The 16,681-nt window shown below is 44.0% G+C and overlaps 1 protein-coding gene across 1 annotated transcript; it reads left to right on the top strand.

The window, feature by feature from the left end:
- Positions 1–4,183: 4,183 nt before the first annotated feature.
- Positions 4,184–14,790, top strand: LOC140283000 (thymidine phosphorylase-like). Its single transcript, XM_072377616.1, has 10 exons — positions 4,184–4,282; positions 5,105–5,228; positions 5,308–5,510; positions 5,837–5,935; positions 6,022–6,151; positions 6,225–6,343; positions 8,031–8,193; positions 11,409–11,636; positions 14,312–14,452; positions 14,519–14,790. Exons 2-10 carry the CDS (start codon positions 5,111–5,113, stop codon positions 14,662–14,664), a joined length of 1,347 nt encoding a protein of 448 aa, XP_072233717.1. The 5' UTR covers positions 4,184–4,282; positions 5,105–5,110; the 3' UTR covers positions 14,665–14,790.
- The last annotated feature ends 1,891 nt before the right edge of the window (positions 14,791–16,681 follow it).

Genomic DNA, 16,681 nt, shown 5'->3' on the forward strand with positions numbered 1-16,681 from the left:
GCTGATTGGATTAGGCTGGTTTCCCTGGTGTATCGCAACATTCAGAAGTCGGAGACAGCGGTCAAAGGCCCCGAGCTGCCCGGCTATTGGCTCTCAGACTGTGGTCATTAACCGCAATATGGAAACATCTTGGAGAAGCTGGTGGCTTTGCAAAGGCGTTTGGATCGTTTCTGTGACCAGAATGGACAACCAGAGTGAGTCGTGTCCATTGAAAACGACGACTCGCCCAAACCAACTATCATGATCTAATCTGCATTCCTGCTCCTGGCAGCAGCCTCGCTGTAACAAGTCTCCTGAAATCGCTGCTGTGAGACGCTCTGAACCACTTCTCCCTTCTTCAGACACCTGGTGATTGTTGACTCCGACTGGGACCCAATCAAGGACTTCTCCATGGCAACCTGCTGTGGTATCACGATGACATCCTGTGAACTGAGACACTGGTTGAGAGCCAGACAAAGCAAATCTCTGGGCTTACCCCCCATCCCACGCTGGATGGTGACCTTATGTTTGCTGTTCTTGATGTTGATGTGTTTTCCCGGCCGCACCTTGTACTCCCCAAGGAGCACAGTCTGAAGGCTGTGTGTTTTTCTCTTTTTATAGATATATAGATATATATATATATATTGTGTTTGTAAATTAAAATTTTTTCCCCTCCCTCTTTTGATCATACATTGTCAGGCATTCACACCTTTTCTTACCCGCTTTTTACAAACTTTAGTCTCACATTCAGTTATTCAGTTACACATTCACATACATTTAGTCGCATTCACACCTTCTTGCAGCTGAACCACCTCCGCTCCCTGTTTTGATCATGTATGGTCTGGCAATACTACCTTTTCTTACCCGTTTGTGAGTAATTATGGCTGGATATTCACACCTACTTGCAGCCGAAAACTTCCGCTCCCACATTTGATGGTGTATAGTCGGGCATTCTCACCCTTTCTCATCAGCTTTTTGCAAATTATGATCTGATATTCACACCTACTTGCAGTCGAACAGCTCTCTTCTCTTCTATGTTTGGTTGGATATTCGAACCTTTTCTTAACTGCTTTTTACAAACTTTGGTCGGACGTTCGCGTCTACTTGAAGCCGAACACCTTCGCTTCCGCTTTTGATTGTGTATATTCGGGCATTCGAACCTTTTCTTACCCGCTTTTTTCCCCTCTCCTCTTGTCCCTCTTAATAAAGTATTTTCTGACTCTGATTCTGATTTGTGGGGCCGCTGGTTGTTCAGTTTAGCTGCAGAACCTGCCTAAAGTTTACTGTGTCACTGTGACCCAGCCCGCTCTGTAACAGTGTTTCAGTTTATGTGCACGTGCACGTATTAGGGGGAAAAGAAAGTATTCAGTCAAATCCAAATATGTAAGTGGCCATCACAGCTGACACAAAGGTTCAAATGGTTCAAACATGTCCCAGAAGGGTTCGAGTTCCAGCCGTTTAAATGCAGATGTTTTCAGAGGCAAAGTGTCCTGTAAAGGGAAAGAAAACATGCTGCTGAGTGAAATAAAATGCAAATATCAGAAGAAATATGCTGCTTAACTAAAAATAGTGTCACTGCAGTCTCAGCTGAACACAGCCAGACTCAAAGCTGTTAACAGGCAGTATGTGAGAAGGACCCAGATGGTGCACCGATACGGAAAGATTCCCCAGGATGCATCCGCCCAGTCATACCGTATCCCATAATGCATTGCACCGCGGCGGCCTTAAAACAGAAAATGGTGGATGAAATTGCTCCTGTATTGATATTAAGTTTATTTCAGCTGCCTGATCGAACTTTGTCCTGGCAGGAGATCACTGCGCCGACAGGAATTTAATTCAGTGCAACTTCATGTGAAAATAAAGATCCACAGATGTTTTATTTGTCTTTGTTTTTCTGTTTTTTTTTTCTGTAAAATGTCTCAGTTTGGCTGTAGTGTTGAACTCTTGGCAAAAGAGATTTTTAATCTAAATGGAAACCTTTCACTGTGACACCAGCTGATAGCAGCGTCGTCCTCTTCGGCCCAAAGATGGTTGTCGGGCCTGAAGCCGAGGCCTCTTCACCCGGAGGGGGCCCAGATGGAGTCTCAGGAGTGACCATGAAATGCTTTTGGCCCCGACACACACACTAAGGCCCAGTTTTTGCTGATAATAGACATTCCCTCAGATGGTCTGTGGGCTTTCATTCTTTAAGGAATGTCCCCGATTTTCATTTCACAAATCTGGTCACCTTACTTTTACTTTTTGTATAGATATATATATATATTGTGTTTATAAATTATAAATTAAGATCAGGCTTAAAACTTTCCTTTTTGATAAAGCTTATAGTTAGGGATGGCTCAGGTAATCCTGAAACATCCCATAGTTCTGCTGCTATAGGCTTAGACTGCTGGGGGACCTCATCTGTCACACCTTTCCTCACTTTGCTCTTTTTCCCCTGTTTAATTTCTCATTGATTTCATGTACATGTGACATTATTGTGGTTATTAACTTGTGTTTCCCTGTTCCAGCAGGTATCCTTTGAATGGTGTTATGGTGTTTTTCCCCCCTCTTTTCCCTCTTTTCTGTCTTCTCAAACCCCAGCTGGTCGAGGTGGATGGACACCCTTCTTGGTTCTGGTTCTGCCAGAGGTTTCTTCCTGGTTCTGGTTCTGCCAGAGGTTTCTTCCTGGTTCTGCCAGAGGTTTCTTCCTGAGTCTGGTTCTGCCAGAGGTTTCTTCCTGGTTCTGGTTCTGCCAGAGGTTTCTTCCTGGTTCTGCTTCTGCCAGAGGTTTCTTCCTGGTTCTGGTTCTGCCAGAGGTTTCTTCCTGGTTCTGGTTCTGTCAGAGGTTTCTTCCTGGTTCTGGTTCTGCCAGAGGTTTCTTCCTGTTAAAGGGAGTCGTTCCTTTCCACAGTCCCTCAGGCTCAGGACGGGAGATTGGACTGAAGACAAGTTTCGGTCCAATCTGTTGGTTTCCTTAGCTCGGATATTATTTTTTTGAATTGGCTCCATATGAATTAATTGGATTATGATTACAATGAATTGAATTCCAATTGGCTTGAATTGGACTATATTATTTAAGTGCCTTGAGATGACAATTGTTGTAATCTGGCGCTATATAAATAAAATTGAATTGAATTGAATTGAATTATAAATTAAACATTTTTCCCCCTCCCCTCTCTTCTGGTCCCCTCTTAATAAAGTATTTTCTGATTCACTGTTCAACGCTGCTCATTTACAGGTAGATTAGCCTGCTTAGTAAGACAAGATGGTAAGAGATTGATGTAAAACATCTGTTTAAATAGTACATCAAAGGGCTTCTTATCAGTCTCCCATACTTTACAAAGGTGCACGTTACGTGTTACAGTTTTCTTGTTAATGGCAGCAGTTATGAATTATCTCCATCGTGTGCTAATACTCACCTCAGTAACGTTACTTAGGTTATCATGTTTCCCATTTTTAGCTTTCTAGATTATACTGACTCATATTACACTGTGGACTCATATCCAGTTTGTTAATAACATTGATGTAGTTCACGCCACATCTTTATGGATTTGACTTTTACCAGCTTGTGCTGTAATAAAGTAACAGTGCCAGCTAACCAGATCTTGAGCTGTGTGTCATTGAGGTGCAGATAGTGAGTTTCACTGCCATATGGGTAGAAAACTGGCATTTATGCAGGTTCTGATGTTAAAGGACCTCCACTGTCCATCAGAGGCAAAGTGTGACTCTCTCCACAGGGAGACCTGTGTGGAACTTTATATGACATTGAAGTTCAACGGTTATTATACAGGTAATAACTGTTGAACTTTAGACACTGAAGGTTAACCTAACAGTTTATTAGGTTAACAACACTTTTTCTATCCAATAACATTGTGAGGACAAACAATAAAAGTTGTACATTTGCAGCCGTGGGTCTTACAGGGTTAAACATCCGAAAAACAATCATATGTATTATTATTGCTTTTCATGTCTGATAGAAACACATAAAAAATACTTTGAAAATACTGTAGCAGCAAACTTTTGGTCAGGCTTAAAACTTAATATTCTGCAGGAACTGAAGATAAACTTTCAACCTGGCATCAACCCTCAGGTCACACACAGACATAAACTCTGCAATCAGCACACACTCATGGTGATAAAATGCACGTTAAATCCACCAGCCAGCTTTCTCTGGACAAGTTAACCAGAGCTGGAAGCTGACTGGCTCTCAGCTGTTCACCCCCTCCTTTCTGCTCTCTGATTGGCCGACAGAACTTTGACCTGCGGCTGCTCTGTGATCAGCTGAAGGATCGATGTCACTTCACAACTGCAAGCACCAGAACAGGTAGGCTGCTCCATGTGTTCCTCACAGCTGACGGTTAAAGTTTGACTTGCTGTTGACAGTTGTGGTTAGACAGGAAGCAGTTTCTGTTAACTGATCAACTAAATCTGGTGGCTAAATAAGCTTGAATTTCCGTGGTTTTGCTGCTAGGTAAAAATAACCTTTAATCTGAGGCTGTGAGGGTTAAAAGTACTTTCAGTTTAAGACAAACTCTTCATAAAACAATAAAAGTAACAGAAAAAAGTAACAGAAAACAGTTATACTGGGCGATAATGTGCTGAGATGTGCAGGAAAATGAACAATCTCATTATTTCTCAGTTTATGACAGTCATGACGAGCACATTTCAACAGCCACATAAAAAACAAACAGCAGAACACACTGTGTTATACACTATATTGCTGAAAGTATTGGCTCATCTGCTTTTACTCGCATATGAACTTGAGTGACGTCTCATTCTTAATCCAAAGGGTTTAATAGGGTGTCGGCCCACCTTTTGCAGCTATAACAGCTTCAACTCTTCTGGACAAGCTTTCCATAAAATTTAGGAGTGTGTTTATGGGAATTTATGGCAACTGATGTTGGACAGCAGGCCTGGCTCACATCTCTACTCTAATTCATCCCGAATGTGTTCAGGCTGAGGTCAGGACTCTGTGCAGGACAGACAGGTTCTTCCACACAAACTGGTTCATCCATGTCTTTATGGACCTTGCTTTATTTAGAATCTAAAATTATTCAGACGTCACATATAAAAACATGTGACTTTTAAAAGTTTTCCAGCTGGATTCTGGTCACTAAGGTTTGTTTGAGCTGTTATTTCTTTGCAGGCAGCCATGCTATCCATCCCAGATCTGATCAAGAAGAAGAGAGATGGAGGGCAGCTGAGTGATGAAGAGATCAAAGTCTTCATCAACGCTGTTACAAATAAAACCATGCAGGAGAGTCAGATAGGTACAAAGAGGGCTCCTACAGTCGGACACATTCAAACTGAGGCGTCTCCATCTTCACCGTCTCCGTTTTTGTCTTCCAGGGGCCATGCTAATGGCTATCTGGCAGAAAGGAATGAAACCCACAGAGGTTCAGACCCTGACCAGAGAGATGATGTCATCAGGGGAAGTGATGTCATGGCCAGTTGAGTGGAAAACGCTCATGGTTGACAAACACTCTACAGGAGGGGTGGGGGACAAAGTGAGCCTGGTGTTAGCCCCCGCGCTAGCTGCCTGCGGCTGTAAGGTACATCTGGATTCACACCAACATCTGGATTTATTCAGAAACACTGACAGAAACTCCAGCTGTGGTGCTCTCAGATTTAATGTTGAGAAGAACAACTGTGATTGATTTTTTTAGTTCCCTTTCTTTGAAAGTTCCTCATTTAACGAGCCATTCTGATAAGAGAGTCCCATCTGCTCACATTCACCCCAAAAAAAACAGGTTCTGGTGGAAATGTTCTGCTAAATTTGCTCGGGTGGGAGGGTAAATTTGCTGTTACAAGACGTGTGTCAACTGAAGGAGATGAAGATGGAGAATAAAGTTAGATATACTTAATGTGTGTTTGTCAGGTGCCAATGATCAGTGGGCGGGGCTTGGCTCACACAGGAGGAACTCTGGATAAACTGGAATCAGTTCCAGGATTCAATGTCTACCAGTCAGCAGATCAGGTGCAAGAAGCCTTTTGTAAACTCTTTTTTGTTTAATTTTCTACAGTTCTCCTCAAATCTGGTCTAAAAATCTGATTTAACTGCAGATTCGGGACATCCTGGCCTCGGTGGGCTGCTGCATCGTGGGTCAGACCGAGAGGCTGGTTCCAGCAGATAGAGTCCTGTACGCTCTGAGGGACATCACCAGCACTGTGGACAGCCTTCCACTCATTGCAGGTACTGAACTGGGATCAGTGGTCCGCTCAGAGAGCAGTGCAGCGATCTAAACATCTAAACTGTTGATTTCCAGGTTCCATCATCTCTAAGAAAGGTGCCGAGTCTCTGTCTGCTCTGGTTCTGGATGTGAAGTTTGGACGAGCTGCTCTGTACAAAGACCTGCAGAGTGCTGAGGAGCTGGCAAAGCTGTTAGTGAGTACAGTTTAAAGAAAAAAGGCTAAAAAGGTGTGGCTGCTCAGGTCATTTCCACCTGTCATGAGTGGTTTAAACCAGGGGTGCAACGGCCAGCAAAATAAAGTGGGTGAGTGGATATTAACTCGCGTCTTGCGGGCTTTTCACACACAGAGGCCTGTAAAGCATCAGTGCAAAATTAATTGTAAAACCAAAAGCTGCGTTTGACACTGTCAACCACAGTATCCTTTTGTCCATAATCTCTAGCATGTGCATCACAGGGAGAGCACACTCCTGGTTTGAATCGTACCTCACTGGTCCTTCAAAGTATCCTGGCTTGGTCACATTCTGCAGTGCACCACCTCGCCACAGGGGTCCCCCAAGGCTCAGTACTGGGACCTCTTCTCTTTACACCAACTCACTGGGACAGATCATTCGATCACATGGCTTCTCATACCAATGTTACGCTGATGATACCCAGCTCTATCTGTCATTCCCACCTGACGACCACACGGTCTCAGCATGAATCTCAGACTCTCTCTGACATATCAACATGGATGAAAGCCCATCACCTCCAACTTAACCTCCCAAAAACTGAACTGCTTGTCTTCCCAGCCAAACCAACCATACACCACAGCATCTGCATCCAAACTGAATCTCTTGCTCCATCAAAGGTTGTTAGAAACTTGGGTGTCATGATTGATGACCAACTAACCTTCAAAGATCACGTTACCTCGGTTGCTCGTTCGTGCCGCTTTGCATTACTAAACATAAGAAAGATCAGACCATATCTGACCCAACATGCCCCCCAGCTCCTGGTGCAGGCCATGGTCATTTCCCGCCTTGACTACTGCAATGCTCTCCTAACTGGTCTCCAGTCTGTGCTGTGAAACCTCTGCAGATGGACCAGAACGCGGCGGCGCGTCTTGTCTTGGATCAGCCTAAAAGAACACGCCCCCCCTCTGTTCATTGAGCTCCTCTGGTTGCCCTTAGCATCAGGTTCAAGTCCCTGATGTTAGCTACAAAGAGCTTAATGGAACGGCTCCATCTACTTGAATGCTCTTGCAAAGGCTTCTGTCCCAACTGGGTCCCTCCGTTGGTCCCAGGATTGTCGTCTAGCAGCTCCTACACCACGCCTAAGACAATCCAAACTCTGTTCATGTGTCGTCCCACGATGGTGGAATGACCTACCGAGCGCTACCAGAACAGGGGCGTCCCTGTCTATCTTCAAGAAGCTCCTGAAAACCCAGCTCTTCAGAGAGTATCTCCTATCCCAGCACTTACCTTGTACTTCCCTCCCCCCTCTATCTCTGCACTTTATCTTTCTGCTCTTCCTTCTATGCCTGCACCCTATCTCTACTCTGTCCCCTCTGACAGAGTCGGACTCCTGGGTTCCTTCTATGTAGCTTATTGTTAGCTTTTTGTATAGCTGTTATATCTTCATTTGTAAGTCGCTTTGGATAAAAGCGTCTGCTAAAAACATAAACATAAACACATAAACAAAACTTGCGGTCCATAAGTGTGTGTCCTGTGCGTAGCGGACCAAACGGTTCAATATTTACCGAGAACCGTTGCATCCCTGGTTTAAACCTGGAGCTCATTGTGGTGGCATTTTTCTTACTTATCTGGTGGATCTGAAATCTTCCTAAATTCAGCAAAAAGTGCTGATAAGCTGGAGTAAAGAGCTGTGATTATTGTGATTATTCAGGTAAGTGCAGGAAATGGCGTGGGCATTCGTACGGCAGCCGTCCTCACCCGTATGGACTGTACCATCGGTCGATATGTGGGCAACAGTCTGGAGGTGATTGAATCTCTGGAGGCTCTGAAGGGGAGGGGACCTGACGACCTGATGGAGCTGGTCACTACACTCGGTAACTATCGTAATATCATTACAGCTAACATCAAAGCTAACAATTAGCTACATAGAAGGAAAACCACAAGTCAGGCTGTCAGGGTGCAGGCAGAGAGGGAAGTACAGTATGTGCTACAGTCAGCAGGATTTACACCATTTTTGGTGATTTAACTCTGAGGTTATGTCACAATTTAATATTATTGATTTAAAAATCCTAGAGGAAAAAGTTCGGCATCTGAAATCAACAACTTGCACTCTGGACATAATACCATCTGACTTTTTAAAAACTGTTTTTACCTCAGTAGGAAGTGATCTCCTACAAATAGTTAAAGGGGAATCTTATTTCTGGCATGAAATACGTTCATCTACTCACAGAGAACAGTTTGGCGAAAGTCGGCGTCCTTCGGAAGATATTTAGATAACTGGAGATCCATATAACGGAGTGAACGGGGCTTAGAGGATGCAGCCTCTAAATAAGGCATTATCTGTCTTTATTTCACCAATACTTTAAGAAGAATGAATGAATGAACGTGTGCTATATCTCTGTTAGCTCATAGCTGCTGTTATGTGGCTACTTGCAGCTATAGGAGGGATTTATAACGGAGGGATTTCTAAAGATCTCAGTACTTGAAGTACATTTGTGGTTCCACAGATATAAACACAGAGGCTTATCATTTAAAAATGTCCTCCAACATTTCTGATTCACAGGTCTGACAGTTGAGACAGTTGTTAGCCTTTTTCCAGGCTGTAAAACATGTTGCTCTGATGTTGTGATCCCTGAAGGATCAGGATATCCCATCACTAACAGGATGCTGTCATTCTCTTTAAATCTTTAAACTGTAGTCACAACTTGAAAAGAAATATAAACTCACCATTCGCCAAGTTTCACAGAACTCCAACAAGAGTCGCAGCTAGAGGGCTGTAGCGATACGCTAATCTCACGATACGATACGATACATCGCATTCAGCCTAGGATTCGATACGATTTTATACGATTCGATACACTTTATTACATTTACAAAATTTTCTGAAAGATTTTAAAGGGACAGTGTGATCTGACATAAATCGTTGCTGATTGGACTGGTGGTCCATCCTTTGAACTGGAAGGACAACTTCACCAGACAAACGGAAACAAACAAACATGTCACAAACGTGTCTTCAGACTCATGGTTATGTTATGAATATTACATCATCAACCTGCTTGTTTTACTTGCTAAATACCAAAAACACAAATCCAAATTCTCTAATCACAAACCATCCATCCATCATCTACTGCTTATCTGGTCACATTACTCCTCCCGCAGCGAAGGTTCGACTAAAATAAAAAACACATCGCTGCGTGCGCGCCGATGGGGAGAAGTGTGCTTTATTTATCTCTCTCATTACTCGAAAGGAATAGCGGATAAATGGGAAAAAGCAGGCAAATTGTCAATGGGAAAATGCATTGAGAAGGCCTAAAACTGCCTCACATTGGAGGCCTCGTAACTCAGCCATACAGCGTCACACACACATCATTCAAAGTTTGTGTGTGACAGGAAAGACTCAACTTTAACTGTGGTAAAGGGCTTGTTAATAGCTTATACAGCTTTGACACAACAGCAGTTTACGTTTTAGGTGTCCAGAGGAGCTCATCTCATGCCGGTTACACTGTAACTCTCACTCTAAAAATCTTTAAAAAAAAATTTCTCGAACAAATTCCTCTCACATCCAAAATATCTGTCTGATCTGGATAAAGTATACATCAAAACGTAGGTATTTTAGTTGTCTTTCACCCAATGTGACTGTCATTGAGCTTGGCCTCACAGATTCCTCACAAATCACCTCTGAGCGCAGAGAGGGAACATTCCATCCCATTATAAAACGGCCGAGCCGTGAAATCAGTCGGAAAACTCATTTAAAACTGCCATAATAAAGGAGCCACGGGGGGTAGAAGAATAAAAATTACACCGCTTGCTTCCCCCGTCCCTTCTGGCGCTCACGGTGAAAGAATTATTCGGATACGATTTCTACTTTTCGAACAGCGACCGTTTGTTCCAGACTTGTACCTCAATATGAAAACCCCATGATTTTAAGGGGACAAAGTGAGCTGCAGATTTGGCAGTTGGCAGTTGGCAGTCACAGCTGTTGCCCATAGCAACTAATGCTGACCACACCCAAGATGGCTGCCCTGTTCTATCACAGCTGATGAAGCCAGAGCCAAGATGGCGGATGATGGCAGAGCCAAGATAGCTGATGAGGGCAGAGCCAAGATGGCTGATGAAGGCAGAGTAAACATAGCAGCAGGACAGCAGCAGGGCAGCAGCAGGGCAGCAGAAGGGCAGCAGAAGGGCAGCAGCAGGGCAGCAGAAGGGCAGCAGCAGGGCAGCAGCAGGGCAGCAGAAGGGCAGGAGCAGCGCAGCAGAAGGGCAGCAGCAGGGCAGCCAACATGGTTAAACAGCTTCATGCCAGCTGCTCATGAGACAAATGTGCGCGATAGCGCGCACTAACACATACATTTCCATTTTTCACAACAGATTAACAGGTTCATGCCAGCTGCTGACGAGACAAATGCGCGCGATAGACATAGTCTCTCCAACGTGTCCTGGGTCTTCCCCAGGGTCTCCTCCCAGTGGGACGGGCCCAGAACACCTCCCCAGGGAGGCGTCCAGGAGGCATCCTAACCAGATGCCACCTCATCTGACTCCTCAATGCGGAGGAGCAGCGGTTCTACTCCGAGCCCCTCCCGGATGACTGAGCTTCTCACCCCATCTCTAAGGGAGGCCCAGACACCCTGTGGAGGAAACCCATTTCGGCCGCTTGTATTCCCAATCTCGTTCTTTCGGTCACTACCCACAACTCGTGACCATAGGTGAGGATGGGAATGTAGACTGACCAGTAAATAGAGATTTTCGCCTTCTGGCTCAGCTCCTTCTTCACATCAACGAGTTTTTGTGAGAGGCAAAATTGGCAAAATCTCTAATGTTAAGTTAAAAACCTGAATATGTTTAGTTAATTTTTTTCCCTTAATAGTAACAGGATGCAGCACAGGTGATCTTTTAATGTTTACCAGGTATGAGGCAGGCAGAGCTAAAAAAACACAGATGCATAACCACAAATAACCTTTATCGGCTGTTGTTATGGTTGTTTTGTTGCTTCACCCTCTGTTACATGGACAGAAGGCCTGTGCACAATTCAGTTCATTTTGAACAGATTTCCACCTTGTGGCTTTGTTACTGACTCTTGATGTTTCTGTAGGAGGAGTGTTACTGATGCAGACTGGTTTGGCAGCCGACCTGCCAGACGGCAGAAAGCAGATTTCTGATGCTGTGACTGGTGGAGCTGCTCTGTCCAAATTCCAGGTCATGATGGAGGCTCAGGGCGTGGATAAAGGGACGGCTCGGTCACTGTGCTCCACCAACACAGATTACTACAGTGTCCTGAGAAAAGCTGATCATCAGCTGGAGCTGAAGGCTCCTGCAGATGGTAAAACACGAAGAGCACAAACAGACGATGGCGATGCATTCACAGACACGCTGAGGACCGACAAACAAGTAAAGTAAAAGTAAAAGTCTGACAGAGGGTCTCGTACAGGCTTATATTTTACTGAAATGTGCAATAAATAAGAAGGTGAAAGGTCACGTAGGCCTATAAAGGTCAATAGTAAGGTCTTAAAATGATGAAACGGGAGTAATGTGCTCTCTTTTCTTGGTTTTTGTTAAAACTCTGGGAGCTGAATTCTGAACTCTGAGGTTTTTACGTGAGGCTTGATGAGTTCTTGAAGGCAGCCAGCAGATGGCAGTAACTGCTGGGGACAGTAACTCAGCATACCAGGATCAGAGGTTCTGGTGCAACGGATCAGAAAAACCTCACGGTTCTTATCATTTCGTGGATCAGAGTCTCGGATCAGGTAGTTTTTCAGATCAGCAGTTTGTTTTTTTGTTTATCAACACTTTTAAATTATTAAATTAAAATTTATGAAATCATAATGTGCACAAGGCATAATATCTTCTTTTTAACATAAAATAATGAAAAACAACTTAAAGTGCAACATAAAAAGGCAGATTTCCTTCCTTTAACTGAATTTGGCCTCATGTCTGCACCTATAAACACACCCACAGCGTTTGTGATGCTTTAACCGGTCGGATTGTGCAACAAGGGGCTGCATAACTGCCATGGTGAAATGCGGTTGATGAGCAGCCTTCGTTTTCTCTCCTGTCGGTGAAACTCCGGGGTGATGTTGCTTCAAATATGTGGCCATGCTTGATGTGTTTCCTGTCATTTGACTTTCTTGTGCCACAGAGCCTGCACACCGTCATGTTCTGGTGGTGAGGTAGGACCCAGATGCAGCTCTTTTCCAAAAATCAAAAGGTTTATTCCAAAACATGACAAGGCAAAAAACATAAACTGAGCCGGATTATCAAAATACTTAACGATGAAGAAACAAGACAAGACTATGGATAAATAACTATGGTTAACAAGACTATGAAATAAATACTACGAGCAATGACTAAACAAAGAAACGTGACTATGGCTGTGAGGCAAAAGACTTATCTCTGTGGGAAAGGATGAAGGGTTAGTGAGGATGACTGAAAGGAAACCAGGAGGCTAAATACTGTGGGAGTGATCAGTGAATGAGGTGAAAACACAAGACTATTAAAACATAAACTGTGATCTGAAAAACAAACAGTCACGGTTTTATCCACTAACCCAGGGGTCGGGAACCTTTTTGACTAAGAGAGCCATGAAAGCAAAAAATTTGGAAATTTATTTCAATGAGAGCCATATGATATATTTTAAAAGTGAATTCAACTAAATGTCAGTATAATAAGCCTCTGAATTTATTAGCATATTATATTAGCATATTATTTATTAGCATACTCGCCATCTGTGAATGGTTTTCCGTTCCTCACTATTGCTAAAGATCCAGCAAAGCTAGCAGAATTATAGTCACCTTGCCAGGTTGCTGCTAGCTTGTACCCTGCTCAGTAGCTCTTGGCACGCTTTCTTTCTGCTGTCTCCTGCCGGGTATTTTGATGCAAAGGTAGCATGGCGCGTGTCGAAGTGCCGCTTTACATTCGACCGTTTCATCGATGTAATTTTGTCTTTGCAAATTAGACACACCGCAGAATTTGCTCTCTCCACAAAGGCGAATTCTTCAGTCCATTCGGCCTGAAATGTACGATACTCGTCATCTTTTTTTCTTTTCGCCATCTTCTTCGTCGAAGGGTTAGCTTTGAGCTAATGACCGAGCAGACTGATTCAAAAGGGGGCGTTTACCTGTTTTACGCCGCAACATAGTCCAGTATCATCCAATTAAAATAATGGACAATTGCTCCTGCAGCCCTGAACAGGACATGAGCAGTGAAAAATCGATGGATGGATGGATTAAAACAAGTGAGAATATTTTGTTTTATCTGCGAGCCAGATGCAATCATCAAAAGAGCCACACCTGGCTCGCGTGCCATAGGTTCCCGACCCCTGGGCTAACCTCTTTTGCCCATACAGGGGACTTAAATGACGTGGGGCGTTCAAGCGCCTCCGTTCCTCCGCTCGCCATGACCACGCTGTCCTCGGATCACGTGCCGAACTGAAGATATTGATCCGAATGGATCACAGATCAACGATGATCCGTTGCACCATTAATTCTGGCTGATAAATACAGCTGTGTTTCGTTAGCATAACAGTTAAAAGAAACACCAAGTCTCTGCATAATATGTCATGGTAAAAGAAAAGAAACGTGGTCCTAAACATGACCCTGTGGGACACCATATTTTACAGGATAGAAACTAGACCTGTAGTTTGTGACCAGCTGGCTCAAAAGCAGGTTCAAAAGCAGCACTAAGATCCAACTGAACCATCAGCAGCCATTAGAGAAGGAAGCTTACGGTGTTGTCACGGTAACTCGTTCAGGCAGTCAGCTGAAAGTTTATTCTCATATATTCACATATAAAATATGTAATAAAAGCACTACTAGAAGAACAGCTTGTAAATGAAGAGAATAAATATCCAACTATCCATATTTATTTGTATTATTTACTGACATCTTTACATTCATGTATCAGTATGTTTACTTACTTGTTTAGATTATCTGTCTATGAATGATTTACCTCCAGATGTTTTTACGTAGACGCACTGATGTTTCGACCCGTCTCCTGTAGGAGTCGTCGTGGACATCAACGGGATGGACTTAGCTCAGGTTCTTCACCATCTGGGTGCAGGAAGATCCAAGGCCGGGGAGGATGTCAATCACAGCGTGGGGGCGGAGCTGCTGGTGGCGTTGGGTCAAAGGGTCGCCAAAGGTGAGACGCGGCGGACAGTGATGATGATGATGATGACAGTGAGCTAATAAACCGATGTCTTTTCAGGAACTCCCTGGTTGCGGCTGCACTTTGACGATCCGGCTCCCACTCAGGAGCAGATCACCTGGCTGGAGAACAGCCTGACCGTGGATCCAAAGGCAAAACCACAACTGGGACACACTCTGGTGGAAAAGCTGCTGTTGCCTGAATGAGACGCTTTTATTTTGTAACACAAGGTCACCTTCAACAGCAGTCAGCTGTTAGTGACTCAAATCATGACTGAATGAGAGTGATACTGCTCTGATTCTTGTTAACACGAATAAAAAGATTTGATCTGACTGAGTTTAAATCTTTTCTGAAGGCAGGCAGGAGGCCATCTGAGCACGAGAAGAGTATCTCATGCTGAAGTTTCAGCTGAGGTTTTACTTTTGTCTCTAAACGCAACTGACAAAATCTTTGCTACAAGAAGCTCGGGTCCAGGCGAACCCGCCTGTCCCGACGGACAGTGAAGAGTCGTGTCTATACAGATTCGGAACCATGACAACGGGCTTTCTGCTGATTGGATTAGGCTGGTTGCCCTGGTGTATCGCAAAATTCAGAAGTCGGAGACAGCGGTCAAAGGCCCCAAGCTGCCCGGCTATTGGCTCTCAGACTGTGGTCATTAACCGCAATATGGAAACATCTTGGAGAAGCTGGTGGCTTTGCAAAGGCGTTTGGATCGTTTCTGTGACCAGAATGGACAACCAGAGTGAGTCGTGTCCATTGAAAACGACGACTCGCCCAAACCAACTATCATGATCTAATCTGCATTCCTGCTCCTGGCAGCAGCCTCGCTGTAACAAGTCTCCTGAAATCGCTGCTGTGAGACGCTCTGAACCACTTCTCCCCTCCCTTCTTCAGACACCTGGAGATTGTTGACTCCGACTGGGACCCAATCAAGGACTTCTCCATGGCAACCTGCTGTGGTATCACGATGACATCCTGTGAACTGAGACACTGGTTGAGAGCCAGACAAAGCAAATCTCTGGGCTTACCCCCCATCCCACGCTGGATGGTGACCTTATGTTTGCTGTTCTTGATGTTGATGTGTTTTCCCGGCCGCACCTTGTACTCCCCAAGGAGCACAGTCTGAAGGCTGTGTGTTTTTCTCTTTTTATAGATATATAGATATATATATATATATTGTGTTTGTAAATTAAAATTTTTTCCCCTCCCTCTTTTGATCATACATTGTCAGGCATTCACACCTTTTCTTACCCGCTTTTTACAAACTTTAGTCGGACATTCACACCTTCTTGCAGCTGAACCACCTCCACTCCCTGTTTTGATCATATATGGTCTGGCAATACTACCTTTTCTTACCCGTTTGTGAGTAATTATGGCTGGACATTCACACCTACTTGCAGTCGAAGCTCTTCTCTTCTATGTTTGGTTGAATATTCGAACCTTTTCTTAACTGCTTTTTTCCCCTCTCCTCTTGTCCCTCTTAATAAAGTATTTTCTGACTCTGACTCTGATTTGTGGGGCCGCTGGTTGTTCAGTTTAGTGCACGTGCACGTATTAGGGCGGAAAAGAAAGTATTCAGTCAAATGCAAATATGTAAGTGGCCATCACAGCTGACACAAAGGTGCATGCTGTTGTGTTCAAATGGTTCAAACATGTCCCAGAAGGGTTCGAGTTCCAGCCGTTTAAATGCAGATGTTTTCAGAGGCAAAGTGTCCTGTAAAGGGAAAGAAAACATGCTGCTGAGTGAAATAAAATGCAAATATCAGAAGAAATATGCTGCTTAACTAAAAATAGTGTCACTGCAGTCTCGGCTGAACACAGCCAGACTCAAAGCTGTTAACAGGCAATATGTGAGAAGGACCCAGATGGTGCACCGATACGGAAAGATTCCCCAGGATGCATCCGCCCAGTCATACCGTATCCCATAATGCATTGCACCGCGGCGGCCTTAAAACAGAAAATGGTGGATGAAATTGCTCCTGTATTGATATTAAGTTTATTTCAGCTGCCTGATCGAACTTTGTCCTGGCAGGAGATCACTGCGCCGACAGGAATTTAATTCAGTGCAACTTCATGTGAAAAAGATCCACAGATGTTTTATTTGTCTTAGTTTTTCTGTTTTTTTCTGTAAAATGTCTCAGTTTGGCTGTAGTGTTGAACTCTTGGCCAGGACTCGATACAAAAGAGATTTTTAATCTAAATGGAAACCTTTCACTGTGACAC

Source organism: Leuresthes tenuis, unplaced genomic scaffold (genome assembly GCF_036924035.1).
Source record: "Leuresthes tenuis unplaced genomic scaffold, fLeuTen1.0.hap1 SCAF_23, whole genome shotgun sequence".
Classification (NCBI taxonomy): domain Eukaryota; kingdom Metazoa; phylum Chordata; class Actinopteri; order Atheriniformes; family Atherinopsidae; genus Leuresthes; species Leuresthes tenuis.

Excerpts from the sequence above, each read along its gene's own strand:
- LOC140283000 (XM_072377616.1), top strand. The coding sequence starts at position 5,111 with ATGCTATCCATCCCAGATCTGATCAAGAAGAAGAGAGATGGAGGGCAG. Across the intron at positions 8,194-11,408 it reads GGAGCTGGTCACTACACTCG|GAGGAGTGTTACTGATGCAG; the intron begins GTAACTATCGTA and ends ATGTTTCTGTAG. Across the intron at positions 11,637-14,311 it reads GCTGAAGGCTCCTGCAGATG|GAGTCGTCGTGGACATCAAC; the intron begins GTAAAACACGAA and ends CGTCTCCTGTAG.